Here is a 27,815-nt window from a genome sequence, read left to right as displayed (position 1 = left end):
CCCTTGGTGCTCAGTTACGGTTTTCTTCTACATCTGTTACGTTTTTCTGTGTAACAGCTTCAGATTTTACGCCCTGATGAAATCACAGTGTCCACCAGGCAGCTCTTTTTCAATTAGCGGCTCTCAGCACGCCCATCAACACCCAGCAGTGTGCACCTGAAAATAACAGAGATAATACGTCAAATGGTCCTCACGTTGAACAAAATCCCATTTAAAACACAGCTTGCTGAGTGTGGAATATAATGCTGCAGTAAGGTTAAATTTACAAAACAGAGGACAAAGCAATGAGTGGGTGTCTTCTTTCTGCCCCCCTGAGCCACCAGATGTTGCTGTAGTGCAGGAACAGCCAGCTGAGACTCACAGGGGGCTGATCGGTATCTGGAATAAAAAAGCTGCAAAACAGGTATTTCTTCTTGCACTCTTAAGCATTTTGGAGTTGCAAAGACAAACACATGAAAAGGTTTGACTAATATTAAATATGGCATGACACCATGAAGTTCAGGACAGGTGGTACATCTGGTTCCAGTGAGAAAAATGCAAAGCCAGAAAGGATAAGCTGTTGCCACTTTGGCCAATGACAATTCTCAGCCTGGATTTAGAAAAAAGCATTGGGTTTGTTTCTCCCTCACTAAGAGCTCAGCCATATGTGGAATTTCTCATCTGTGTGTATTTTCAGTATTTACAGGTTTGCTGGATAATAACCACACACGCCCACATAACACTGTCTGTCATCTGTCTGAACATGAACAGTCCTCCTAGTAACGCCCCTCTAACTGTGTCAGCCAGTTCACTGTATATTCACTTGGAATGGGTTGTTCAGATCCATTACTTCAGTAATACCTGAGTGTAAAAATACTATTCAAAATCGTACATAAGCAAAAGTACGAAATTATTATTACAAAAATGTACTTTAAGCTGGAGTGCAGGACTTTTACATATAAATGCCAAACGAATTGACACAATGCTAATTTGGCTTCTCACACCACGTAAATCTCTTAGTATCCAATGTCCGTGCATCCCTATCCGGATACTGGGAAATACAGATATTGGATGCTGGCCCGATACTGATCAGATGGCTGGACTGGGTATCAGTGACAAGCGGGCCAATCTATGGGGGCCAATCTATCTAGCAGTGTGCCGGTAGACCCGGGTATTTGGCTAGGAGAGCTAACATAGCATGTAGGAAGCTAAAAACAAGGGGTCAGCAGTTTGGAGGCATTTCACAATTGATCAAGCCTGATGTTGCCTTACACAGAAAAGAATGATTCCCATTCTTTTCCTCACAAAAAGGAATACTGCTGATTCATTTTACACCGATATCGGATCTGTACTTGGCATTGGCCAATGACCAAAGCCCACCTATTGGTATCGGTACCGAGATTAAATAACTAATACTCTACTACTAGAGTTGTGTTATATACCAACCAGCAATGATTGGTTTGCCAGAGCTGAAGCCGATATGAGTTATAAGCACATATCAACAGTGTTGTGTAATTACTCTCACTGTCAGAAGGGGGAAACAAAAGTTCAGTAATGCAGGTATAAATTTATAAAAATAAGTATTCATTATGTAGAATGGGTCATTTGTTACACTATTGAATTATCATTGTCTTTACATTCATGTGTAAGTAGCAGATTAATGTTCTATGTGGTGAAGATGAAATTTTTTTCACTAGTTTGTACACTGTTTGGTATTTCAATTTATATTAAAGCATCATATATTAAACCCATCATATCTCTTGTATGTAAAATCTTAATCTGCAAAGTGGTTGTTGGATAAATGTAGTGTGGTAAAAATTTCAATAATTGCACCTCTGAATGTACCAGTATAAGTAATAATAAAATATAGCTTCAATTGGAAATCATCAGTTAAAGTACAAGTACCTGCAATTGGATAAACTGTAAAAGATTATGATGGAACATTGAGAGCAGCAGGGGTCAACTGTGTGATTTACGGGAATAACAACTGTTAGATAAAAAGTAATGACTACGATGGTATCAGTATTGGTTGAACAAAGAACGAGTCTCAATCCAATCAGAGGGGATCCATTGTTGTTCACAGATGTTCGAATGTCAAAAGAAAGCTAAAACTACCAATCAAACTGTCTGGTTATGCTTCTCAGGTTTGAAGATTTTCCTGTTTTCTTAGTCTTTGGGTTGGACTTTTGGTTGGCCCAAACATCAACTTTGGCGTTGGAGATTTTTGATGAACATTTTTTATATTTTCTCTGACATTTTATAAAACAAGCAGTTCTGTCAAGAAAACAGTTAATAATGAATAAAATAAATCTTAGCTGCAGCCCTAGTGAAGGATAGATGATCTGTGGAAGATTTAAAATGCCTAAATTAAAACACATCAAACAAAGAAATTTCCCATGAGATGTTAAAATCAGATCACCAGAAAACACGAATAATAAGGTATGTATGTATTAAGGCACCATCATTTTAATTCTTTGTTTGATTGGTTTTAAATTAGGCAATTTAAAAAGGCTGCTTCTGATTTACTGTATTTTTCAACAAACAAAGAAAAGTATTAGTAAACCTAATTCCTGTCCATATTTATTTTGCATTCTTTTAAAGTTGACTTGACTGATTATACAGTATATTATTTACTTATAATTCAAACAAACCAAATGAAAGAAAGGGCTGACAGTGGAAATAAAGCTGTCAGCTGCTCCTGAACTTTCATACAGGTACAGTGTGCAGGAAAGAGGAAATATTCTACTGCAACAAAACCACTTTTAGCTTGTGACAATCATTAACCCTGTAAACACCCTGTTGGTTGAATATCAGACTCCTAAAGGGGTCTCCTGTAGTTGAAATGACACAAAACATAGCTGACAGGAGCATTTCTTAACATATACATCTTCATGACCGTTGGGCTCAGTCGATGACACATTGCCAACTCCTCACAACGTTATCACATCTGATGTCATCGTGATATCTCAAAGCCCCGCCAGGTCCTGACTTGCTCTGGTCGATGGGGCTGACATGGTTGGAATGCCTCGGAGGGAGTGTCTCGCCTTGTTGTCCTAGAAACCGCCTGGCTGTACAACTGTAGCTCCTGTGATGAAACTGTGCACATGGACAAGAGTCGCTTCAAATGTGTCATGACCTGTTCCTCTCCTTCCTCTTTATTGTGTCTTGACCTGAAACTCAGACAGGAGAGGGGGTTTACATTCCACAGCTGCTTGCTTCCTGTTTCAGTTTCAGGCACATTTGAGGGGCCACAAACATCACCAGTTTGAATCAAGGCAATAAATAATCTCCTACATGTGTTTCACTGCTCTCTAATTACTGTAACTCCCTTCCTGTGCTCTCTCAAACTGCACTGTTCTCCAGGATTTTATCATCCCTCCCTCCCTCCCTGCCTCCTAATCCCGTCTCGTTCTTTAGTGGTAGACGGAGAAATCTGGAGAATTCTTTTCAGTGACCACACCAAACTCTCCAGTCACATGTGCTCATTTTCCTTCCCGTCCTTCTCCTAAATAAGGACTTACAATTTGATTGGGGAAAAAGAGAAAGAGCAAGGAGGCGGGTCATAGAGTGAAATAAGAGGACCTGAAGGCGTATCTCTCTCTCTCTCTTTCTTTCTTGCTCCGTTTCTGTTGAATCGGGTGAAGTCATATACATCAGACAGGTTTGCTGGATTTATCTTGGCAGTCCTAGACAGAGCACTCTGCACTGTGTTGTAAGGAAGAAGAAGAGCGGGAAAACAGCAACACAAGCTTAAACCCACCTGTATTCACCTGAAAGCTACTACACAAAGTAAGTCAATACTCCTCTGACTGTTTTTGCTTGGCTTCATGCATCTTTCTCAGTTCTCTGATTTCTCACTAGCAGTCAAAAGATTTCTTTGTTGCTTTGAGCTTGTGGTGAACTATGTGCAGGACCATGAAAAAAAGAGGTGTAACCTATTCTCTCTGTCTCCTTCCCTCGTACTCAGAATAAGACTAAACGCTGAGTCAATGTTTAGTTATTTCTGTGTGGATTAGATGCCTTCTGAATGACCCACTAGTCTTGTAAATTCTTGTGTTTCTTATCTACCTTTGCACTCAGCACTCTTTTGAGGGGCTCACGGCTAAATGTGAGGCCTCACAGCTTCAGAGATTCAGCCTCTTACAAATCTGTCAACAGATAGCCTTTAACATGTAGCCTAATAATATGTAATTTTCTAGTTTAATATGCGCTCTGAACACCACGCTGCTAGGTCAGGATATGGCAGTAAAACTCAGCATGTGTTTGCGTCACATATGTTGTCACAGTTGCTTTGTACTGTGAGATAACTTAGACATTGTGACTTCAGGTGGTTTCTGGGCTGATTTCACTATCTTCAGTGATAAGGTAGAAATACAGCGCTGAATTAACAGTCTGGGTCAGCAGCAGCTGGGACAGGATAAAGGGAAATGTGGCCTTTAACACAGTAAGAAATAATCATGTGAACTAGTTTATCAGTTTAGATTTAGAAGCTTTCAGCACAACCTTTCAGCCTTTTGTAGAGCTCAATGAATCACAGATCAAATTATGAGTCAAGATGGTGTTAAATTGACTCAGGAAGTAACTACTGATGATGCGGTTTTATGCAGCCCTGTTGCAATAACAAGAAAGTTGTGAAATATCTTGGAACGGATGACTTCAAGTTACTATGATATAAAAGTTGAAGAATTTGGGTGGAGCGGTTTATGTGTGTTGCATCTCAGTAAGACCCTTAACACTTAAAATGGCACACAGTAGCTGATCAGTGGGCAAACATAGAGGGGAGTGTTTGCTGAAAGTGGTGCCCAGGTATTAAAGGGTGTCAATGTGTAAAGGTAAAGCAGAGGATTCCTGGAAATGCTCATGTTTCGTTTGTGCCAAAGTAACAAAATTAGTGCACAAACAATGGTAAAAGATAAAATATTTATAAGAGATGGCAGTGTTATTTGTTCTGCAGCTGAGGTGGTCTGCATTGAGGTATACCTTGAAACAAATACTACGTGAAAGTATGTGTCAAACACAGTCACATTACAGAAGCCACAAAGCTAATTTGGTGTGTGGAGACATGTTGAGTGCTGAAGCCCTGAAGTGCACAGAGTAAAGGTCCATTTAGAAAAGATGTAGAATCCTAATCTCATTGTAACACATTTATCACTCCTTTACAAATATATATTGATTGAAAACGAAAATGTGGCTCATGCATGCTCTTTGCCAGAGCATGCATGAGCAATGCAACAACTAATTTATGATATTTATTTTCTATATTTAGTCACAGCAGCAACCTCGGAAGCACACACAGCTGCATATCAACATTCTGGTTTCTGTGGGAGGCTGTGACTCTGATTACAAGATGTTCCCAGTCACTGCAAGGCCGCTCCCAGTTGCTTTATTAAGTGCACAGGACTACATAATCTTCCAAAAAACACACACGACTACACATGTGAATGGCTATTATGCTAGTTTGCTACAACAATCACATTCACAGTAAGATCAGAGCTGCAGAAGGTAGATGTGCTTGAAATGCACAGTGCAGAGCGGCAGTGGCATGACCAAACTTGTGACATCCAATCAGCAATTTACGTGAGTAGTATAGAGATCAAAGTGCAGGTTAGACTAAGTGTTAACCTGAAAGAGTAGACTCTCTGATCGACCCTCATCGTTCCCTTCATGCAGAAATAAGCCCTGATGTTTGCAGCTGCTGGATGCCTCTGTGATTGAGAAAGAGACTGTTCAGGAGTTGATTTCAGTTGAGTTCAAGAGATGTTTAGATATTTACTTCCCCCTTGTGCTTTTGGAATAGCTTAGCGGCCAGGAAGGCGCTTCTCCTCCACACACCCATATAACCACTGCAACCTCAATGAACAATGACAATGAACAACAGACACAAGTGTGATATATGGCAGCTACGGCTCCAGTGTGGAACGGTTAGACACAATGAAGTTTGTCAGACTGATCTGTAAAAACAACAACTTCAGCATGGCGGTTAACACATACCGTCTCATACTTTAATTATTTAACAGGCTTGGAGGAGTTATTTTTTTTCTCAAAGGCCATTACCATGGTGAACAACAGTGTGTTGTTCTGTTTAGCCCTTTGTACACATAACTACCTTTGTCATGGAGAGAGGAAGGAAGTGACAGCTGAATGAGCAAACAGGATGCACAGAGCAGGGCAGTTCTGCTGAAGCCAACAGGAAGCTCATACTGCATTAATAAGTGAGATAGGCTATCCATAATTACTTACAGAGGAGAGCAGAGTTGTAATATTGAAGACATTATTAAGCATTTTCAACTTCCATAGTACAAAATGTCTTTATTAAATAATGACACAGACGTGGTCTGAATAATGGGAAAACAAATAAATCAGGTTGTTTAATAAACTACTAAGTTATTAAAAATGTCATCAAATAATTATTATTAATAAAGAAGAGGAAAAGGCCCATTCAGAAAAGCAGACACACACACGTATACATATTTATACAGCCAGTAGACCAGTTAGCTTAGCTTAGGATAAAGACTGGAAACGGGAAAAAAGCAAGCCTCGGTCTGTCCATAGGTAACAAAACTCACTAATTAACATGCGAGATCTTATTTGCTTAATCCTTACAAAAACCAAAGTGTAAAAGTGGCAATTCACACTTTTAGGGGGATTAGTGAGTGGTATCGTTCTTCTCATCCGAATCTCTGCCAGAAAGCGAATAATTACATTTCCCAAAATGTAGAACAATTCCATGCACCATCAGCACTAGATACCTGTTTTCAACACTTACAACCTCAAGTAACCAAAGTTTGAATAGTAAAACAGCCCCTTGAACAAGAGAGAAGCAATCAAAACTTGCTCACTTTTGAAAAATGTCCTCATTCTGAAACTAATTTGTTCTCTCAAAAGGCAGAACACACAATAGAAACACATTCCTGCACACATAAGGATAAGAGTGGTTAAAATCCTATTTGTTCTGACTGCAGGCCAGGACTGTGGGTGTGGACAGGGCAGGGATTTATATGTTGTTGTATCTATCAAATATACATATTGAAAAGGACACAATACTATCTAACACTGACTTTCCCTCCCAACAGGATCAGCATGGCAAACAAAGGTCCTTCCTATGGTCTGAGCCGTGAGGTACAGAGCAAGATTGATAAGAAATACGACCCGGAACTGGAGGAAAGGTTGGTGGAGTGGATCATCACCCAGTGCGGCTCTGGAGCTGGCCGGCCTAAGCCAGGCAAGACCGAATTCCAAAACTGGCTCAAGGATGGATGTGTGAGTGTTGGGTTTGCACAAGTGTAAATGCAGCATTGTAATTGGCATTGTGTGCAGTATGCTTAGAGGGATCTGCTTCTTCCCCGTGTGTCTAGCTGCTTTGTGAGCTCATCAACAGCCTGTCCGGACCTAACAAGCCGATCAAGACCATCAAGAGTTCCGGCATGGCATTTAAGCAGATGGAACAAATATCCATGTTCCTTAAAGCTGCAGAAAACTATGGAGTCACCAAAACTGACATGTTTCAGACTGTAGACCTCTTTGAAGGTAAGCAACCAGTAGAACTTGTCTGCATTATTACAACAGGGTGTTGTTAATTGTTTTCCAGATATAAGCAAGGAAACAAAGCTGTATTCAGTGGTGGAGAGCAGAGGTCACGGTCTCTTCCTGTACTTTGTGTGTTTGCTCTGTTCATGTGAAATTGTTGCATGTCTACAGGCAAGGATCTGGCTGCTGTCCAGAGGACCCTGATGGCTCTGGGTAGTTTGGCTGTCACAAAGAATGATGGGTGTTACAAAGGAGACCCGAGCTGGTTCCATAAGTAAGTTTGAGTGTTTCACCGCCCCCAATATATGAGCTAGTCTCACTGTAAAAAGAGATTGTGGACTGAGATGTGTGTGTGTTTGCATGGGTGCAGGAAGTCCCAGGAGAACAGGAGAGATTTCTCAGAGGAACAGCTGACCGAAGGCAGAAATGTCATCGGCCTGCAAATGGGCACAAATAAAGGAGCATCTCAAGCTGGAATGACAGGCTACGGACGACCCAGGCAGATCATCAACAATAATCCATGAATCCGAGCAGTGCTTAAACCCTCCTCCAAGACACTCCTTCTGCTGCCCTCTGAAATTTCAGCGAGGACGGAGAAACTCTGACTCTGACTCTACGGCCACGAGGAGAAATGTAACTTGACTGTTTTTAAGACTAAACTGGACCAAAACACGGACCAAACAAGAACATGTGCACATATAGATAACATACTTCATGTTGAGCACACATACCGAACATAAATAGATACCTTTAACAGTACAAGTAAAGAATTAGACGGAGCATTTTAAATTGTAAACTGTAAATATTTTTTATTAAAGGGTCATTCCAGTTGTTTTGCATGTATTAACCCACTACCTAAAAATCAAATTTGTGTTACATTACTGCAAATCATAAGATTTTAGATTGCCTAACCTACAGACCTTGTGAGTTTTCACTTAATTTCAGTTCACTTTAAAAATCAACTTGCAGAGACTTGTAACTTGCTAGAGAGAAGTAATTCATCACATTCAACATTTAGTTTGTTTTATCCTTCAACAGCTGCATAATTGCAGCATGCAGCCAGGAAGTCTCCCTGATGACACATTCAAGGACACTCAGATGTCTGAGACTTTATAATGGATGAACCATCCAATTACCATTATTTATGTTAAACATTGTTTGCTTTTTGGTTATTTGCCAGCATTGCTCTTCTGACAACGTAGAGCTGTCAAGTCTTGGACATTACCACCAAGGAGAGTTTAGAAAATCTTTACATAAACAGAACAAAACAGCTATAATGCAACTTTAACAATAAAATATGATAAAGAGAAAAATGACCTAATTGTTAAATGTGATAGATGGCCCATCTCTAGGGTTTGGGGTAGAGTTAGTTTTAATTTTCATTTATGGTGTACTGGAATTAACTAAAACAAGTGGCAGCCTGGAAGGTAAGAAGTGTAGAGTGATGTGGTTTACATTAATGTTAAGCTCAAAATCTAATAGATTACAGCAAGCAAATCCAAGCAGTCATATGTAATCTGAGAAAGTGAATTGCCTGGTTTAAAAAAAAAAAAAAAGAAATTTTATGAAAAACATAAAATACAGTCATGTGTGTTTTACCTGCTCCGTAATACAATCAGCAGTTAGATACTCCCATCTAACTAATTTCTAATCAAAAATGTTGTTCTTTTTAGAGTTGAATTCATCATATATAATGACGATGGTTTTGAAATAAAGGTCGATTTACATGTAAAGAAGCCTCTTGTGTGATGAATAGATGAACCAAGACAGTGGTAAGCTTTGTGCACATCTACTGATAATACTATTGATGGCACACTGTGCAAACATCACTGTGCTGTGTGTCTTCACAGCCTGGTCGAACCAGGTAAACAGTGAAAGAGATGAACTAATGTACATAGCAACCCATAATAAGCATGTCAGAGTGTCTGCATGTAACTACAGCACAACACCCAGCCTTGTTTGCTTTAAACCTGAGCTGTACTCCACACAGCGATAAGCACATAAAAAAAGGCAATCTGCTCAAAGGTGGGAGGAGAGAGAAAACGATGGGAGTGAGTGATGATGGGTGGGGATAAAGCCTGGATTTTTCCTGGCCGGACTTTGCCTGGTTAGATGGAACAAGAGAAACAAGGGGGATTCAGAGGGGGACTATCAACATCTCCTGCCAAGGTTTTGTTTATACTGTGTTTTTGCTTGAGTACTGACTAAGCTGTTCAGCATGAACTGTCTCAGAAAAAGGCCGGGATGGAGAAGAAAAGCAGGAAGGTGAAGACAGAAAAAGAATAAAGTTAGGTATGATGAGAGAAAGAAATTCTAAAGAAACAACAGGAAGGAGTGGTGCTAAAAAGAAATGTCCAGATGGAGCCGAACACAGGAGATTAAGGACGGTTGGGGTCAGAAGGAGTACAGGTCAACGCAGAACAGAGGACTTAAGAAATCTGAGAGCATTTCCAAAAAAGGAGTGATCATTGCAGAGGGAGGGCAAAGACTTCCTTTTCCTCTTCCTTTTTATATTTGGTCTGTTAACAGGAAATTGTGTATAGAGTAATCAGTATGTTTTAAATTCTTGAGAAACAACTCCAAATTTAAGTAATAGGCAGCCTGTGCAAGTGATAGCATATTATTTTGTTTGGTTTCTTTGATTAATTAGTTTCACTATAAATACATTGGAAAACTGCTCTGTCCTGTCCTATCCTGTCCTGAATACAAAACTTGCTCTACTGTTGATGAAGCTGCGGTACATCAGTCTCTGCGGGGCAGGGCTGTCCATATCAGCTGGAGTTAAGATCATTACAATTGTCAAAAAAATGTTTATTGTTTCAACACTGACATATTTTTCACACTAAGACTGGTGTGCATAAGTGAGATCTTTGAGCCTCACAATAATCAACACATCTGTCTGAGTTTTTCTCAAGCGGCCATTAAAAAAAACAGAGCAGATTTTGATAGATACATTTAAATTATTCATATATGTGGTTTTAATAGAGTTTAATTGGCATTAAGCACTTTGTCAACATTTGAGGATTGTGATGGCAAGGAAACAAATTTATTACACTGTTGTTTCATCGCGTTTCAGGAGATAAAAGTTGATGTGGGGAAAGATGTGATTCCTTTATCGTTAATTTTGTCAGGAACACTGATGACTTATACATTATCTGTTGACCAACTGGGCTAACAACCTTTAGCTTATATATTTTCCTCCCTGATTTAGCAATCTTATCAGCTGTTATTTGTTACACTGTAGTGAGGTGCAATTTATTAATGATTTATTGACAAATCGGTTAAGTGACTCATGATTACCTTACATTAACGAGACTGAAAACTACAGTTCTAATCTATCTCAATCTTTTTAACATTTCTACAGCTAATTTTAAGTAGAGCAGGAGCACCTGGCTCCTTTGACTTTTTTTTTCATTCCATTAGGGTTTAAATAAAAGTGTGGAAACACCAACACACCATTGGCCTCACTGTAGTGGAATGTACTTTGCTGCCATACAGGGGCATAACTGGGGCGACGATTAGCCTTGAGGTTAAAGAAGTGGCCTTTTGACTGGAGAGACGCCAGTTTGAACCCTTAGACTCTCTGAAAATATGAATGGGGAAGATGATGTAACACCGTCTCCTCCTTTAACAGCGACCACTGTGCTGTTGAGCAAGGTTAGGAGGGTGTAGGCCTCACTGCTCCAGCGGCTCCAGTAGACAGCGGACTTCATTAACACCCAAAAGCCAAAATTCAGGAAACATATTACTCTGTTCAACATGAAGTTCTCAAAATAAGCTTTCACTTGTGGCTCAAGACGGAAGGATACAATGTTGCACACTTGAAAACAATGGACAGAGAAGAAATATTTTTTTCTACCAATGTACAATACCATAACATATAGGGCCCCTGATGTGTAACTTCTGAGTCACCATACAAAGTCACGTCATATAGTTCAAGGCCCAAATATGAACCTGTCAGGCTGAACTGAAGTAGCCATGTCCAAGCCTCAAGACTCAAATAGTTGAAATGGCCTTTCAGTCTGATTATCAGGCTAGAGATAATGTTACTGTTAGTAAAGTCACTAAGATAGGACACTGATTAAGGCATTTGAGTGACGTAGTGGAAAAAAGCTTTCATCCGCTGCTGCAAAGGCCTGACTTCAATTTCTGGCAGTGGTGCTACTGGGTTGGCCAAGTGCCCCAATATGTTTGCTTCTAACATTCAACCGACAAAGCCCTGCTAGTGGCTGTAGAAATTTAGACAGAAGCAAAGGAGTCAGGTGACGATATAAAGGGACAACGTCTGCACACCTAACCAAACCATAACCATAGCATTGTCACATCATAAAACTGATTTATATTTCCAGATTCGTTTTGGAAGTCACACAGAAATTCTGCCATCCTGCTGATAATGCTGTCAGATCACAAAACACTTCTATGTGTTATTCTAGAGGGCATGGACAAGCTACGTACTTTGTCGTTTAATTCGGAGGATTTGTTGTAACTGGCAGTGTTAGCGGGTGGGGTGGAAAGTCAGTGAGGGATTATGTCGCAGCAATAGTGACTCCTAATGGCTGCATTATCTCATGCAGTCTCATTCGTACTCCCTTTACAGGCGAAGACTCACCACAAGGTTAACTAGAAGCTGCTTTGTTTCTGTTTGCCACCGAGATCAATAATGAACTTTATATATATATATATATAATATATGTTGGTCCCTTGCATCCAACAGTTATATTTCACATGGTATGATGTTCTTGTATAGGGTATAAATACAAGCTTTCATACTCCAAAGGTACAATACTGCTCCAGTTTATTCTAAGAGCACAAGAGATTTCTTCAGTGACCCTAACAGGAGCACCTTTTCCCAAGAGCAGCTCAATTGTACTATTACAGACATTGTTTCAACGCTTGAATGTCACACATTTCAAGTTAAATTTAATTTTGACCATAACTGTGTCTTACAATAGATATCTTTCCAAAGATGAAAAGGGAATCTAATTTTAATTTGTTTTGTAGGCATGCATGGTGTCAGGGTTTGGTGAATGCAAGCAGGAGAGAGCCCAAACGCAACACACCGGAGCAGAGATACAGTTCAGGGATTTTATTCACACTTACTGAAACACAGGGCGTACACAGAAAGGTGCAGACAAAGTCCAGAATAAAGCTGAATCCATACAGCATACGAACTAGGGCCAAAATAGGCAGTTAATTTAGAAACCCACAGAACACATACGCAGGATACTTACCAATCAGCAACACATGACAGAGCATATACACACTACCAAACATTTATACACAGGGACTAACGAGCAGGGCGGGAGCATCACAGTGACAGGGATCAGGACTAACGAGACAGACAGGCAGAGAGACAGCAGGGGAAAACAGAGAGCCTGGAAGGCAGGCAGATTACTGGTTGGGAACAGACAACACAAGTTACTGGCACTAAACATATATAAATGACAAACTAATACATACACAAGCAGACAGATCACCAATAACTACAACCAACAGGGAAAACAGACCGAAGCCGGGATTAAACAGAACTCAGAGCAGACATGGGCAAAACAACACACAAGTACACAGACCAGAAGTGAACACTAAGACATGAACTAAGGCACAGGACTAGGAACTAAGATAAGAGACAAGACAAATACTAAGTAAACTTAAACATGCGGATGAATAAAATAATAAACAAGGCTACACAGAGACTAAAGCAGAATGATCAAAATCAGATTAACTAAAGAAAATGGCAGAGAACATAAATTGACACCTAGAAAACAGACATAACTCAAGCATGATGGTACAGAAACTATTACATGAGACAGGAACAGAACTGAACAAGAACTAAGGCAGACACCGAGATGACAGAACAGATCAGAACCACCACACAGAACAAGCAGAAGACAGAACAACATAGACCAACTGCACACGACATAAACAGACAAGACCAAATCTAAAAGCAAACACACACCAAGAAGACTGGATACAAGACCACAGACAGACAGCATTGAAAACCAAAACCCAACAGACTATATAACAGATACCTACCTGACCAAAAACTCACAGAGTGCTAAACTTAAATATAGCCAACAGGCAGAATGTGACACATGGTTTGTATGAAATGTCAGGAATAAACACCTTTTCAAAATTCACAATGCTTAAAAATAAATCTTAAAATGAAGGAGGACAAGTGAGAGGAGTTGTGAAATGTGAGAAAATAGTTTTGTAGCATTTAAAGACCTGCTGAGAATAACAGCCTGGTTAAGAGAGTTGTAGTTGTAGAACTAGTAAATGCCAAAGGGAAGCTTGTCCTGCTGAGTATGTTGCTCTGAACTACATTTAAACAACAACAATTCAGCTTCTTATTGTAAGGGTGCAGGCATAATTGACTGCAACAGCAATGGTAGGCTGCTTTGGTTTGTATGCAGCAGGATGATATCTGGTCCAAGGTCATTAAGTGATGCCACAAAAGGCTGAAGTCAAGAAATAATTGCCCTAGGTGAAAGGCTGGGAAAGTAAATTGGACCCTGACCTGCTGAATAAGTGCAGCGCAGAAATCAATGGGTATAAATTAATTTCGATGACCTGGTCGTGAAGTAGAAAGACCCTCTGGAATTCTGCTGCACTGTTTGAGTTAGCCAGAGTTGGTGTTACACAAGCCTTAATGCAGGTAAAAATAATGTTGTAGCAAATTATGGACCAAATTCGTTGTAATTTTGGCACTGTCAGATTGCCTTCACAAGTGGTTTCATGGAGGTGTAATTTGTGGTGGAGATCCCTTTATCCCTTTTCAAAAATAAAAAAAACAAAATAACATTTTACACAACTACAGCGGGCATGATTATTAGATTGACATGGAAATGAACCGGAATTAACTTTACATTTAAGACATTTGTCCTATTAAACGTTTCATGGTTCCATCTTCACAAATTAGTAAAGATTTGCTGCTTTGCTTTTAATTTTGATTTATATGTAACAACTTTGAGCTTTGTACTGTTGATTAGACAAAGCAAGCAATGTGAAGGTTTCACACACATTTTTCTTTCTGCGTAGAGTGCTTTTATTTGTAATGCTTTAAGTACATTTTCCTGATTATACATACATGCTTTTACCTTAGAAACATTTTCAATCCAGGACTTACTTGAAAGAGGATATTTTTACAGTGTGGTATTAGTAATTTTACTTGAGTAAAGGATCTGAATACTTCGTCCACCGCTGCAAGCAACTGAGTTTATGAAATAGAGAGGCACATCAGCTGGAGACTGCAGGTTTGGAGACTCAAAATGCTTAAGCATGGAGGTCACATCAGATCCGATAAACTTTGCCTCCAGGCTGAAGGCACCATGAATACTGAATATGTGTGTGTGAATGACTCATAGGCATGAATATGGTTGATTCGGAACCACAGAGGAAGGAGCAGTGGTGTGGCTGCATTTGCTGTTAGCTCTTAACGTGGCAGCATTGAATGATAAGAGGGTGAAAAATAGGTCACAGGAGTATCAGGTGTAAATGGTGGGTAATCTGAGACAGGAAGCAGGTGTTTCCCCTTGAAAGTGTTGGTTTGAGGCCAAACGATGAGATCTGAATGATGAACCCTCCATTCAAACGCCATGAGAGGAAGACATAGCTGTTAAGGCACAGTGACAAGTTGAAAGCACAGAATGTGCAGTTAAATATTCAGTTCAATCCCCAAAGCTTACCTTGAGAAAATGCTGCCTCAGTTTAAACTGTGTTTATGATTTTTCTGTAACCTGCCAAAACTCACACATCACTTTGTGCTGCTGCAATTTATTACCTAATCCACCAATCACGACTGTGTTGCACCTTAGTGTCTGACAAAGGCTGCCGCAGTAAAGCTGTAAAATGCTTTGTGCAGAGGAGGAGGAGTTCTTCAGTGAAAGTGATGTGGCCTTTTGTCTGTATATGAATCCTGGAGTCCCAGTCATGTAAAATCATGTGCCAGATAATGTTCTTGATGTATTGAAAGTAAAAAATTGATTGTATAGCCTTACTCTTTATTGAAACTAAACCATTATGAAAACAAGGTTGCAATGATTAAGACAACTCATGGCTCGATTCAATATGTTACTACTAGTATTTTAATGAAATTAACTTCTTACTGCCTATTTCACCAGCTTTCTCTGTTACCTCTGACAGCCTGCATGCCACTTCCTATGTGAAGAAATCGGGTCAGAATTTCAGCGAAATCCATTGGTATATGTAGGCTGTGACAATCACGTGCACTTCAGAGCCTCTTGCCAAACGAGAATCAGAGTGATGTTGGGTGAAAACACTGGTCAACATTGTAAAGGGGTTTGAGTCATGGAGTGATGCTTTGTATATAAAACCGAAGGTGCAGCACAACACCCAACAGTGGAAGACCCATCCAAGTTACAGTAACTTTACTTAGTACGGTCTCACTGTTATACTAAAGTGTGGCAACTATCTCATTTATAATATTCTGTCTAGCTTACTGTTTTCATTATAATGCAATAAATTTATCTATGCTTTGACATTGCTGAGCCTCTCCAGTCAAAGATACACAAACAGTTATTGAAAAGCTGTTGTCCAAATGCAGTTAGTGTAGCTTTATCATGCAACGAGCAGTAGTTCAACGTCAAGCTGATAAAAATATTACTGTAACGTAGCAGTGGGAGTTTACCTGAGTTTGCAGCATTTTGTGTGATGCAGTCTCTTGTTATGTTGCTCTCTGTTTTGACTGATGCCAAGTGCTCACTTATTAGTTCGAGCACATGCGTGAGCACACATTTGGAAAAGTAGTGGTTGCAATATGAAACCTCACCGCTAGAGGCCACTGAAAATTATATATGACCCCTTAATTATTCACCTTTATAGAATTATAATAATTGAGACTTTGATAAAACAGTGGAGATTTACTTGATATCATTCCTTAAAAAAAATCAGGATACAAAATAAAGTAACTATTCCGTTACAATACAGAAAAAAAAGAAAATCAGATTACAGGTACATTTTGTAAAAATGGGGATTAAACATAAGGATTGCTTTATGCAGGAAGTCTCCATAAAACGGGAAGTAGCACGCTATTTTCTATAAAAACACATAACTAGGGAGGGATTTGTTACAGAGATTGATTGGCTTGTAGCCAGCAGTTGAATGTGGTTACGCCCCCACCCCGTCATGCAGACTCTGTACGGACTGGTTCCAGCTCCCAGTGAATGAACACGGCAGACTTGGGACCAAGCACAGCCTCCGAGACCAATGGAGGTGCCGCTCCCCTTAATCAGGGCTCTCAAGTTTTATCAAAGGTTTAGAGTGAGATAACACGTGTTAGAAGAGGAGCCACTCAAATATTTGCAGCAGTGGTCCCTTGGCCCCAGTCAATTCTCCCAAGCTTTTACCATCAGTTAGATTTTTACCTATAGTTAATAACTGACCCGAACAAACAGAAAGTATAACAATAGGTAGATAGATAAAAGACTATTTATATATATACTGATATTTCAAAAATACAAATGCTATACACGTAGGCCTACAGTAGGATGGCAGAACTTGCCCTACGCATGTGTGCCAAGCTGTGTCTGTGAGTAGGCTACACACGCTTATGAATACTGTTTTGTGTTGTAATTGTTTGTTGCACATTTTAATGCCTTGATGACAGGGGTAGGGGACTCCCACTTAAAGCACTGTGGCTCAAGGTCAGCCATTTATACCATCATGATGGATGATAGCTTTCCGTCCAGGGCCAAAATATAGAAAAACATCTCTAGTCCTTTCCTTAGTTTCAGGTAGCCAAAGCTAAGCCCAGTGGTGGACAGTAACAGTAGCACTGTACTAAGTATACAAGGTATTTGTACTGAACTTGAGTATTTTCTTTTCATGCCACTTTCTACTACTTTACGACATCTCAAAGGGAAATATTGTAGGTACATTTTACTTTATCTGATAGCTTCTTTACTAGTTAAGCTACTTTAAAAAATTAAGCTTTTTCATTGTGAAGGTGTCAATTGGGGAGCTGTGACCACATTTCTCAATATTTTCTGAATTTATTAAAATCAATTAAGGGAGAAAATAATCAGCTGATTAAAATAAAAATAATCATTAATTGCAGTCTGATACAAAATAGTAGCACCTCAATCAACTACATAATGCATGAGGAATAATAATCTAATGATATAATATATAATACTTTAACAGTCATATGGGACATTTTTCTTTCTGCTTCGAGTAGGCTACTTTTATTTTTAATTGGCTACTTATGCCAATTATTTTCCAGCTTATAGCCTACTTAGCTTTTACTTAACTTTTTCAATGCAGTAGGCCTACATGCAGAGTATTTTTGCAGTAAGGTATTAGTACTTTTATTTATTGTTTAAAAGATCTGAATAGGCCTATGTTACTTTGCTCACCACTGGCTAAAAAAGCCAAAGCTTCTGGTTGCAAAGAGTTGGAGAGTTTTTGACTGCATCATCAGTAATAATTTTGCACGCATTTCGCTGTACTCTCCTATATCAGCCGCTCCCACCATCTTTGATCTCAGGGAAATTATTTTGTCCAGGAATCATAAAATCAAAATGCTGGGGAAAAAAACTAACGTTACAGTTACCGCATTCTTGCGCTTCCAACTTCCACGCGCAATCATGTGGCCTGGTAACGAACGTGCTTGCGGGATCACGGAATTCATCCAGAAACAACACATTTTAATTTCTGATGTTTCTGATCGGCTTAACGGCTCTGGCATTTAATAGACTACAGAGAAAGCTAAGAACTCGGCACAAAAAGGATCGTCCATTAATTGAATATAGCGGGAAGTTATCTCTTGTCAGCGTGAGAAACACAAAGTGTGGCGTGTGACCGTGTTAACTGGCTGAAATGCGTGTGTCTTAAGGCTGATTTATACTCCTGCGTAGGGTCTACGTGCGTACCTACACTGTAGGCTACGCATGTAGCCATGCATTTACAGGTGCTGGTCATATAATTAGAATATCATCAAAAAGCTGATTTATTTCAGTAATTACATTCAAAAAGTGAAACTTGGATATTATATTCATTCTTTACACACAGACTGATATATTTCAAATGTTTATTTCATTTAATTGTGATGATTAAAACTGACAACTAATGAAAATCCCAAATTCAGGATCTCAGAAAATTAGAATATTACTTAAGACCAATACAAAAAAAGGATTTTTAGAAATGTTGACTTCAAGCAACGTTGAGTCTGTGCCTCTCCTCTCTTCCTCCAGACTCTGGGACCTTGATTTCCAAAGGAAATGCAAAATTTTCTTTCATAAGAGAACATAACTTTGGACCACTCAGCAGCAGTCTAGTCCTTTTTGTCTTTAGCCCAGGCGAGATGCTTCTGACGCTGTGTCTTGTTCAAGAGCAGCTTGACACAAGGAATGCGACAGCTGAAACCCATGTCTTGCATACGTCTGTGCGTGGTGGTTCTTGAAGCACTGACTCCAGCTGCAGTCCACTCTTTGTGAATCTCCCCCACATTTTTGAATGGGTTTTGTTTCACAATCCTCTTCAGGGTGCGGTTATCCCTATTGCTTGTACACTTTTTTCTACCACATCTTTTCCTTCCCTTCGCCTCTCTAATAATGTGCTTGGACACAGAGCTCTGTGAACAGCCAGACTCTTTAGCAATGACCTTTTGTGTCTTGCCCTCCTTGTGCAAGGTGTCAGTGGTCGTCTTTTGGACAGCTGTCAAGTCAGCAGTCTTCCCCATGATTGTGTAGCCTACAGAACTAGACTGAGAGACCATTTAGTTAATTAGCTGATTAGAGTGTGGCACCAGGTGTCTTCAATACTGAACCTTTTCACAATATTCTAATTTTCTGAGATCCTGATTTTGGGGTTTTCATTAGTTGTCAGTTATAATCATCAAAATTAAAAGGAATGAACACTTGAAATATATCAGTCTGTGTGGAATGAATGTATACATTATACAAGTTTCACTTTTTGAATGGAATTACTGAAATAAATCAAGTTTTTTATGATATTCTAATTATATGACCAGCACCTGTATACTTGAGCGTAGGTGCGTCCGTCATTCTGTAATTACACCCCCAAACGCTAGTCGGCAGTAGCGCTTCAGCGTCCACTGTGTTGACTTTTGCCGACCGAGCAGGCTAACTTCTGGTTTAGCGCTCTGCTAACGTAAATGGGGGTAAAATTGGAAACGTGCGGCTGGTGTAGCCTTTTCAAATGTTACCGACTGAATGGATCACATTCTGACAGTAAAACGAGTCATTTCGCTCGGGTTGCGACGGTCAAATATTTTGATTCACCGTGTTACAGCCGCCGTACCCAGCCCCCCAATCACAGAGCTTACGGTCTGCGTTGACTCAACGTGTAGTTACATTTTTGAGGAGGTGCACGTCAGGTGACGGCGTAGCCTCTGCGTAGCCCCGTAGCCTACGCCGTCACCTATGCTGTCGATTTGACGCTGAAGTATAAATTGCCCTTTACGGTGAATGCGTGAGACTTGAGAGCCCTGCCCACAATCATTACCCGCTGGGTCCCCCCGCCCCTGGCCTGAAAACCTCCAGTGGTTGAGTAAAAGGTGTTAAACCTAAACATACACTCCGGTCCTCCAATTTCCCAGCAGTAAGGTAATTTGACCAGTAGCTGCAGGCTAACTGAGCTAATTAGTTAGCAGCAGTTAGCTGACTTGCTACACACACAGCTGAAGCTATCTGTCCATCAGGGAACTCCATAAATCATCAAATTGAGGCAGAACAGAAGGGAAACATCAGAGAGAAAATATTTTCATATTTATTTTCAAAACAACATTTTTTGGTCATTGATGGGCCAGATCCTGCCATATGACATATAGGCCCAGTGCAATGCATGTCATATAATAACATTATATTACACAACATCAATTTTGATTTCATGGGAATGGGATATTTTATAATTGTTTCTCTAAAAATACACTGAGCAGACAACACATTTTTGATACTCTCTTGTCTTTTTTTGCAAATTTGGTATTGAAGTAATTCAAAGCTAAAAGTAATCAGGTTACATTACTTTTATTTTGTGGTACTTGGATTACATTACTGGTTACATTATTTAACAAGTAATTAGTAATTGTACCAGATTACATTTAATGTAATCCTACCAACCCTGCTCGTTGCATTGGCGTTAGCTGCCCTGCTCTTTATGTATCTTCCACCAGAGGGCCTCTAATACATTTAGCTGTGCACAGCTAAATGTATTAGATGATAACAAAATAGTGAGCTAGACTGAATATTATAATAGACTAGACTGTTGCTACACTTTATAACAGACTGCAATAAGTAACATTGCTGTAGTGAGTGGTTCTTCTATTGTGTTGTATTAATATTGTATATTATGTGGGTCACATAAGTTACAATGCCTAAGAAAGTGGAGAAGCTGTACCTGAGTATCGGTAAAACCACAATAAATCTAAATTGAATGTTACAAAGCTAACAGAGGCACATCCGAGTTTGTTACATTAGCTGTCCCTGCCTTGCGTCACTAAAGGCTAGTATAAACAAATCACTCCACATTTGCTTTTTACCATTACATAATTTCTTGCAGACTAAAATCAACACTTACATAATACCGGTGGTACACAGGATAGTCACATGGGTTGCGCTAGCTGGTGAAGTAATGTTGCAAGACACACAACTGCACTTTAAAACATTAGCAACTGCTTGGCATTAGCCGGCAAGCTAACATTATCTAACTTGAGCCAGCTAAAGCACAAAATCACAATATATTTCATATGCTTTGCAGTGCTGTTAGTTTACCTGTCCAATAGGACGAAACCCAACTCTGTCGGTTTTGTCGGTTCCAATACAAAGTGGAGGTCTCTCCGTAATTCAAGCCTTTCTGATGTTGACTTTGTTTTGACTGATTCTGATTCTTGTTTGGCCTGAAAAGCTTCAACACATAAAACTTTTTATCTTTATGTGGAGTTTGTGTTGGACTCGTGTTGTGCTGGGTGGGTTTTAGCGGACTCCATGTTGTTAGCTGCGGTGTTGTTGCTTTGTGTACGGTATGGCTGATTAAGCAGGCCAGTGGCTCAGGAGTGGATATGCCAAGTAAAGCCAGTTTTATACTTCTGCATCGGGTCTACATGCGTAGCTACGCCATAGACTTTTGCCGGCCGAGCAGGCTAACTTCCAGTTTAGCCCTCTGCTAACTTGAATGGGAGTAAAATTATATACGTGCGGCTGTTACAGACTTTTCAAATGTTATCGACCGAATGCATCACATTCTGATAGTGAAACGAGTCATTCTGCTTGGGTTTTGACGCTCAGATGTATTGATCCACCGTTACAGCTGCTAGATTGGCTGCTAGAAAAATTTACTTCAAAGTACGGAGGATTTCCTGTCAGCTCGGAGGTATTCGTGCAGGAGCGGGCGGTTAAAAAATATACTGTGGGTCCTACAGTAGCGCTGATAAGATGCAGTAAACAAACGAAGTTGAAAAGAAGATAAAAATTTATGCATGCTGCTGCGTCTGAGAGTGTACTGCACAGGCCTTACTCGAACCGGCAACTTCAGGTACGGGAGGCAGACACGCTGACGAGGGGGCTAAACCCCATGTGTGTCAGGGAGTGAAGTTTACTCACTGCACAGTCCCGCTGGCTTCCGTCACATGGGCTTACAAGACCAAAGCAAGGCAAGTCTGAAATTTGGAAAACTTCTCAGTTGTTACTGACAAAAATGAATGCAATGATTTATGTTGGTTATTCTGAACGTTGAGCATAGCCCAAACATTTGTGTCCTTTTTTTACTCTTCATGTTTGCTGGTGTGGGCGGGAGTGCATACACATGTTGCAGGAGCGGGCGGTAATGGTCACAAAATCAGCGGGAGCGGGTGGGAGCGGGATCAAGAGAACAGTCCCGCGCAGGTCTCTACCAGAGGGTACAGTGCCACGCGTAGGCTATGCTGTCGATTTGACGCAGAAGTATAAATCACCCTTATCAGCCAATGGATTTTCCAGAAAATCTAATCCGGAGTTAGATTTAGTTAGTGAGGTTACAACCCCGTCACACAGAGGCAATTAAAAAGTGATTTGTTACAATAAAAGAAACTACATATACCACCTTAAAATACTTAATAAAATTCCACAGTTGGTGAAAGCAAATGCAGATTTCTGATGTAAAATACCTTCTCTGTTGCTAATCATAAAAACAAAAATGCAAACTTTCACTCGGGGTTTGGGGTTTTCTAAACTTCTGCTTTAATGATGGCAACAACTTCAGTATTTCATTTCCTCTGAAAATGATATAATCTGAATGTGAAGTTAAAACATGTGATGGATTTATTTTAACTTGTGATCTAGAAATACAACATCACAAGGGTCACAGCACATGGCACTGGCACAAATATGCGCTTATATAGTGTTCATCATTTATGAAATCATGACATCTGAGAGCCATCATACCAAAAGACGAGTCATGTGGTGATCAAAGAAACTGAACCCCATGAGTGAAATTGACTAATTTAGAGTGGAAAGCCACTTATTTTCATAGAATTTGTTTTTTTGGCATATATTATCACAGAGGACATTAAGTCAAGGAACTTAATCAAAAGTGGACAGCATTGTGTACAGCTATTCAGAGTGTTTGGACTTTAACTTTTTGTAAGTACCTAATAACTTGTCATTTCTGAGATGGTAAATGATTTGGCATTTTAGTATACATATTTAGTATACCTGCTGAGTCCCTGTGTCATTAGATACACTATAAAACCTTTACTGTCTGCAGCAGATGACCACTGCACCATTTATCACAATTTTCAGCAAATTACAAGCCTGTTCATACAGTTCCTTCAGATGCTAAGTAAGGTAGACTCCCAACAGTGCCCAGCTTTTGAATATTGAACGAAAGCCAACTTTTAAACAGGTCAATAGAGCATGACCTATGACCATGACAAGGCCAAATGTTGATTTTATAAGGGTGTAGCTAAGTTGCCTGTGATGCCTCGGTTAATGCCTCTTGGGATTAGAAAGTTATCATATCCTATTTTCAAACAGCGTGTTGATAGACGAAGCAGTCAAATATTTGTCTATAGTTTACCTTTACTGTCTGCAGCAGATGACCACTGCACCATTTATCACAATTTTCAGCAAATTACAAGCCTGTTCATACAGTTCCTTCAGATGCTAAGTAAGGTAGACTCCCAACAGTGCCCAGCTTTTGAATATTGAACGAAAGCCAACTTTTAAACAGGTCAATAGAGCATGAACAACACACAAGGCCAAATGTTGATTTTATAAGGGTGTAGCTAAGTTGCCTGTGATGCCTCGGTTAATGCCTCTTGGGATTAGAAAGTTATCATATCCTATTTTCAAACAGCGTGTTGATAGACGAAGCAGTCAAATATTTGTCTATAGTTTACCTGGCCAGTTTTAAAAACATTATGTGGCAATTAATTTTGGATCACTGGCGGTCTAAACTGTATGGTTAAGATGGAAATGTACAAGCTGTGAACAAAGTGTTTGTTTTTATTTCCCTGTATGTGTGTGCAAAGTACTTTTGAGGCCCATTTATGTTCTCTAAAGGTGTAACTGCTGGTGATGTACCATCAAAGGGTCATCGCTGATCCATTACTACAACTACTAATATGTATATTCATAGAATAAACAACATTTATAATCTAAGAAGGGTCCATCTCTGTACCATTTCCTAACATATAGGATAACAGTAACAGAGATGTCAGTGTGTGACCAAAATGCTGTTGGGGGATGGGATGGTTGCCAAGCATGCCAAAGAAATTAGGTCCAATTTATTAATGCTGATGAATCTCAGAGAACTCAGCTGTGAAATCAACATTGTAGTGAACAGAATTTCGATAATCACCAAAAAGAAACACACCCATACTTTTCCTATAGCCTATAGGCCTACCATTAATGGGGGTCTAATTTGATGTTCAAGATGGTTTAGGTTCATTTAGATATTAAATATCTTTCATCCAAAAAGTGTGTGATATACTTTATTTGTGTAGCGTGAAGCGTAAAAGCCAAATTAATTGTAAGTGGAAATAGCCTGTCTGGTCATTGTTTGGCTACGTTAGGTAGTCTACAAGCCTATAAGGCGAATCCAGCATTTTTACTTGAACTCAGAGCAGAGCAAAGGCTGAAGTTATAATAAAATCTGAAAGAATCCTTTTAGATTGTGTGTGAATGTGTTTGTGTGTGTGTGAGAGAGAAAAAAGCATTAAAAATCAACTGACATGACATGATAGCTTGTCTTATTTATATCTTTGTATTTGCAGCTGATACCACTCATCGTATATTTAATCTCGGAGACTGGTGTTGTCCTGCTGCCCAGCTCCACAGCATATATTGGGAACAGAAATGCAGAGCAGATCTGAGGTTTATGGCGGGGAAGCCCCTACACCGTCGTCATTGATGGCAAGCCAGCCTCACCCAACCCAACCTCTTTCGCTTTGGGACAAGACTGGTGCTGGGTCGTCCAGGACCTGCACCTGCACCAGTGACAAGAAGCTTTTCCAAGTTTGTTCTTACCTAAACCAAATATATGTGGGGGGAAAATCAGCCAAACATGGATTATTACAAACACTGAGGTTAAATATAAATCCATTGTATGTTAAAGACAGAGTGACAAAAACAACTACCTTAATGTATCGCTATCTATCTCTGTTTGTGTCTTTCAAACTGAGCATTTCATTAGGAAGGGTGGAGGGTGGAGTTCTTCGGGCAGATGGAGGCACTCTTTACGTGACCTTTGCAGAGCATGAGGTAATTGAGCAGGGCACAGAGAAGGATGTGGTCCTCTGCAATGCACAGGAGTACTGCCTCACCAATCTTGTCCAATAAGATAATTCATTGAATTTTTTGACTTTTCATTTTATAATCTCTGTAATTTGATTTGATATAATCTGATTTTGTCCCACTTGGTCGGCACCTTTTGCACTCTTGGCTGCCAGGAAGCCCCCCTTCATTATGTGAAAAGGGAGGTAGTTGTGCCTTTCATCTGATCCACATTAATCTTCATAAAGAATCTGTTGACAAAAAGTATTGAAATTGAATTTGGAAATTTGGCATTTTGGAAGAAAATGCAAGAAAAAGTGTTGCCCTGTATGACCGCTCCTACTATGAGCTGATTCAGAAGAAGAGGAGGAGGACAATTCAACAAGCATAGTGTTTATCGACGCTTCCACTTATTATTGAATGCAAGACTCAGTTATTATTTCAAATCAGTGAGCCCTCTGGAACACCGCCTTACTAAGTGACAACACAAGCAAATTGACAGAGACCTCTAAATTCATAGTCATAAACAATGCAGCAATACTAGTACTGTGACAATAAAGTTAAGAGATCATAGAGTCATAAATCAGTCACATGAAGTAATGAAAATGTATTCTGAATACACATTAACAGGTTAAATGATGGAAAAGGGAAGAGTGTGAAACAAAACAGTGTTTAACTGTTGAAATATATATAATGATGTTAAATTGATGTCACAACAACCTGAAATGTCGATATGAAACACAGTAGTCAAAATAGAGTGTGGGTGTTCAGCCACATATTCATCATGACTTGCTTGAATTTTGGCAAGTGAAGCCAAGACTGTATTGTCTAAACTCACTTTTTGTATACTTCCCACCCCCACAGTTGTGTAGATGACCAAAAGGTTGAGGGGCTGGTGCGATCACCAGGGGAGCTGCCATTAATTACACAAGCCCTGCGGCACCTCGGACAGTACACCCGCCTACAGGGTGAGCACGTCGGCCCCCGACTGACGACTAGGTGTCAACTGTGAGGTCAGCAGTTTAATGCCTTAAATGCAAAGGTTAGTAACTTACATATTATGTGTGCAAGTGTGACAAAGAATTTCCCCTTGGGGATCAATAAAGTATTTCTGATTTCTGATTAATTCTCTAAACTCAAGAAACAGCCATATTTGGCAGTCATTGTAGTCATTGTCAAAAGACAACAAAGACTGCTTAAAGTAAAATGTATATAAAAGACATTTAGATATTTAGTGTTTTATGTAATGCTGCTGCCATAAAACAATGGCATCTTGTCTTTGGACATTTTAAAGCATGTGATGTAGCTTCACTGAGGCTGTTAAACAATATGGATGTAACTGTCCTACATTATGGAACAAGTGGTTCATAAAACCAGAGTTACATACAGATTACAAGGGAATTTTATGGGAAAAATTTAAGGGGCTATCCTTTTATTAAAATGGAAATACCATAACGATAACATTATTATTACTACAATAATAATAAAAAGGAAGCAAAACTGTTGAAATTACATGTCTGCATCCTGTTGATATTCCCAGTTATCATAGTTAATGTGAAGACTGTTGTATTTTGTTATATATAGAATGTTGAATAAATTGTTCAAATTTTATGGATTCTTTTCACTTGTTTGGCATAAAGGGAGTGTTGTTTATTATACACACTGGAGTCACATACTTCCGCAGAGTGTAAAGAGAGATTACAGATGTGAGACCTCTCCTTAGAATTGTAATATCTCATACAGTCAAAACTTAAAATAGTGTTCACACAGTTTATAACACAGTGGTGAATCATTCTTTAGACCCAATAGCCTACATTATGAAATTTCTGAGGAGAAAGAAGGCACATTTGGGTGAGCAGTGCCATAAGTACTGTATGTGGCGGGGCTACAATATTTCAATTGTAAAACCTCACTTTACATCATTTATATTATACAAAACTGTTAAACTTTCCAATATAACAGACAGTGAAACATAATTTTTGAACACTAGCGCACACACCTAGCCATGGCCACAGCCCTCTACAGGTATATGCCTATTTAAGTTTAGACACAGTGCGACACCTGCTGGTCAGTTTTTGTAAGTATAGTTTTTGGTGGGATTATTTACATTACCCTGTTCAATAAATGTTAATATGCACTGTCCATACCACAAATAGACATTTAGCTCTATCTTAGCATTTTGAAAAAATATATGATGCTTTATAGTAACTCAACTTTATTATTTTATTAGAGGATTGAATCATTTTTTAAAGTTAGATGAAGCTGTCAACCGATAGGAAAAGAAAAAAAAAAAACCAAGATTCTACCTTGACACGCACCAGCTTTGGGTCAAGTACTGCCCCCTACTCTGCCTCTGACTGGCCGACCCTAACTAACCCCAACTACTTGGATTCTGGGGCCGTTTCACCTGGGATGGGACCTCTGCTCCCTTCTTGTTTACCTTCTTTCTGCTCTCTCCACTGTGGTGGTGTACAATGTGAGGTAAACCCCAAGTGACATGCATCGGCCCATGCCTTGCCTTTGGCACTCCATCCCAAACCGTGTTGTCGTCGGATGGCACAGAGAGAGTAATTTAAATAGATT

General features: G+C 39.6%; 1 protein-coding gene and 1 long non-coding RNA gene across 2 annotated transcripts; both read left to right on the top strand.

Moving 5' to 3' along the window:
- The first annotated feature begins 3,580 nt into the window (after positions 1-3,580).
- Positions 3,581-9,239, top strand: LOC119895369 (transgelin-like). The gene is made up of 5 exons (XM_038708452.1): positions 3,581-3,768; positions 7,053-7,239; positions 7,335-7,506; positions 7,678-7,780; positions 7,877-9,239. The coding sequence occupies exons 2-5, from the start codon at positions 7,060-7,062 to the stop codon at positions 8,028-8,030; spliced, it is 609 nt and encodes a 202-aa protein (XP_038564380.1). The 5' UTR covers positions 3,581-3,768; positions 7,053-7,059; the 3' UTR covers positions 8,031-9,239.
- A 15,500-nt stretch (positions 9,240-24,739) lies between these two features.
- On the top strand, positions 24,740-26,841 carry LOC119895844. Its single transcript, XR_005443112.1, has 2 exons — positions 24,740-25,220; positions 26,097-26,841. It is a non-coding gene; the product is annotated as an uncharacterized LOC119895844 (long non-coding RNA).
- The last annotated feature ends 974 nt before the right edge of the window (positions 26,842-27,815 follow it).

This window comes from Micropterus salmoides, unplaced genomic scaffold, assembly GCF_014851395.1.
Source record: "Micropterus salmoides isolate LMB-PRFRI ecotype aquatic unplaced genomic scaffold, ASM1485139v1 Ms_hic_scaffold_9, whole genome shotgun sequence".
NCBI classification, from domain to species: Eukaryota; Metazoa; Chordata; class Actinopteri; order Centrarchiformes; family Centrarchidae; genus Micropterus; species Micropterus salmoides.
The sequence above is the reverse complement of the archived record's forward strand: the minus strand, read 5'-3'. Positions and strand labels throughout refer to the sequence as shown.

Excerpts from the sequence above, each read along its gene's own strand:
- LOC119895369 (XM_038708452.1), top strand. The coding sequence starts at position 7,060 with ATGGCAAACAAAGGTCCTTCCTATGGTCTGAGCCGTGAGGTACAGAGC. Across the intron at positions 7,507-7,677 it reads GACTGTAGACCTCTTTGAAG|GCAAGGATCTGGCTGCTGTC; the intron begins GTAAGCAACCAG and ends GCATGTCTACAG. Across the intron at positions 7,781-7,876 it reads GACCCGAGCTGGTTCCATAA|GAAGTCCCAGGAGAACAGGA; the intron begins GTAAGTTTGAGT and ends GCATGGGTGCAG.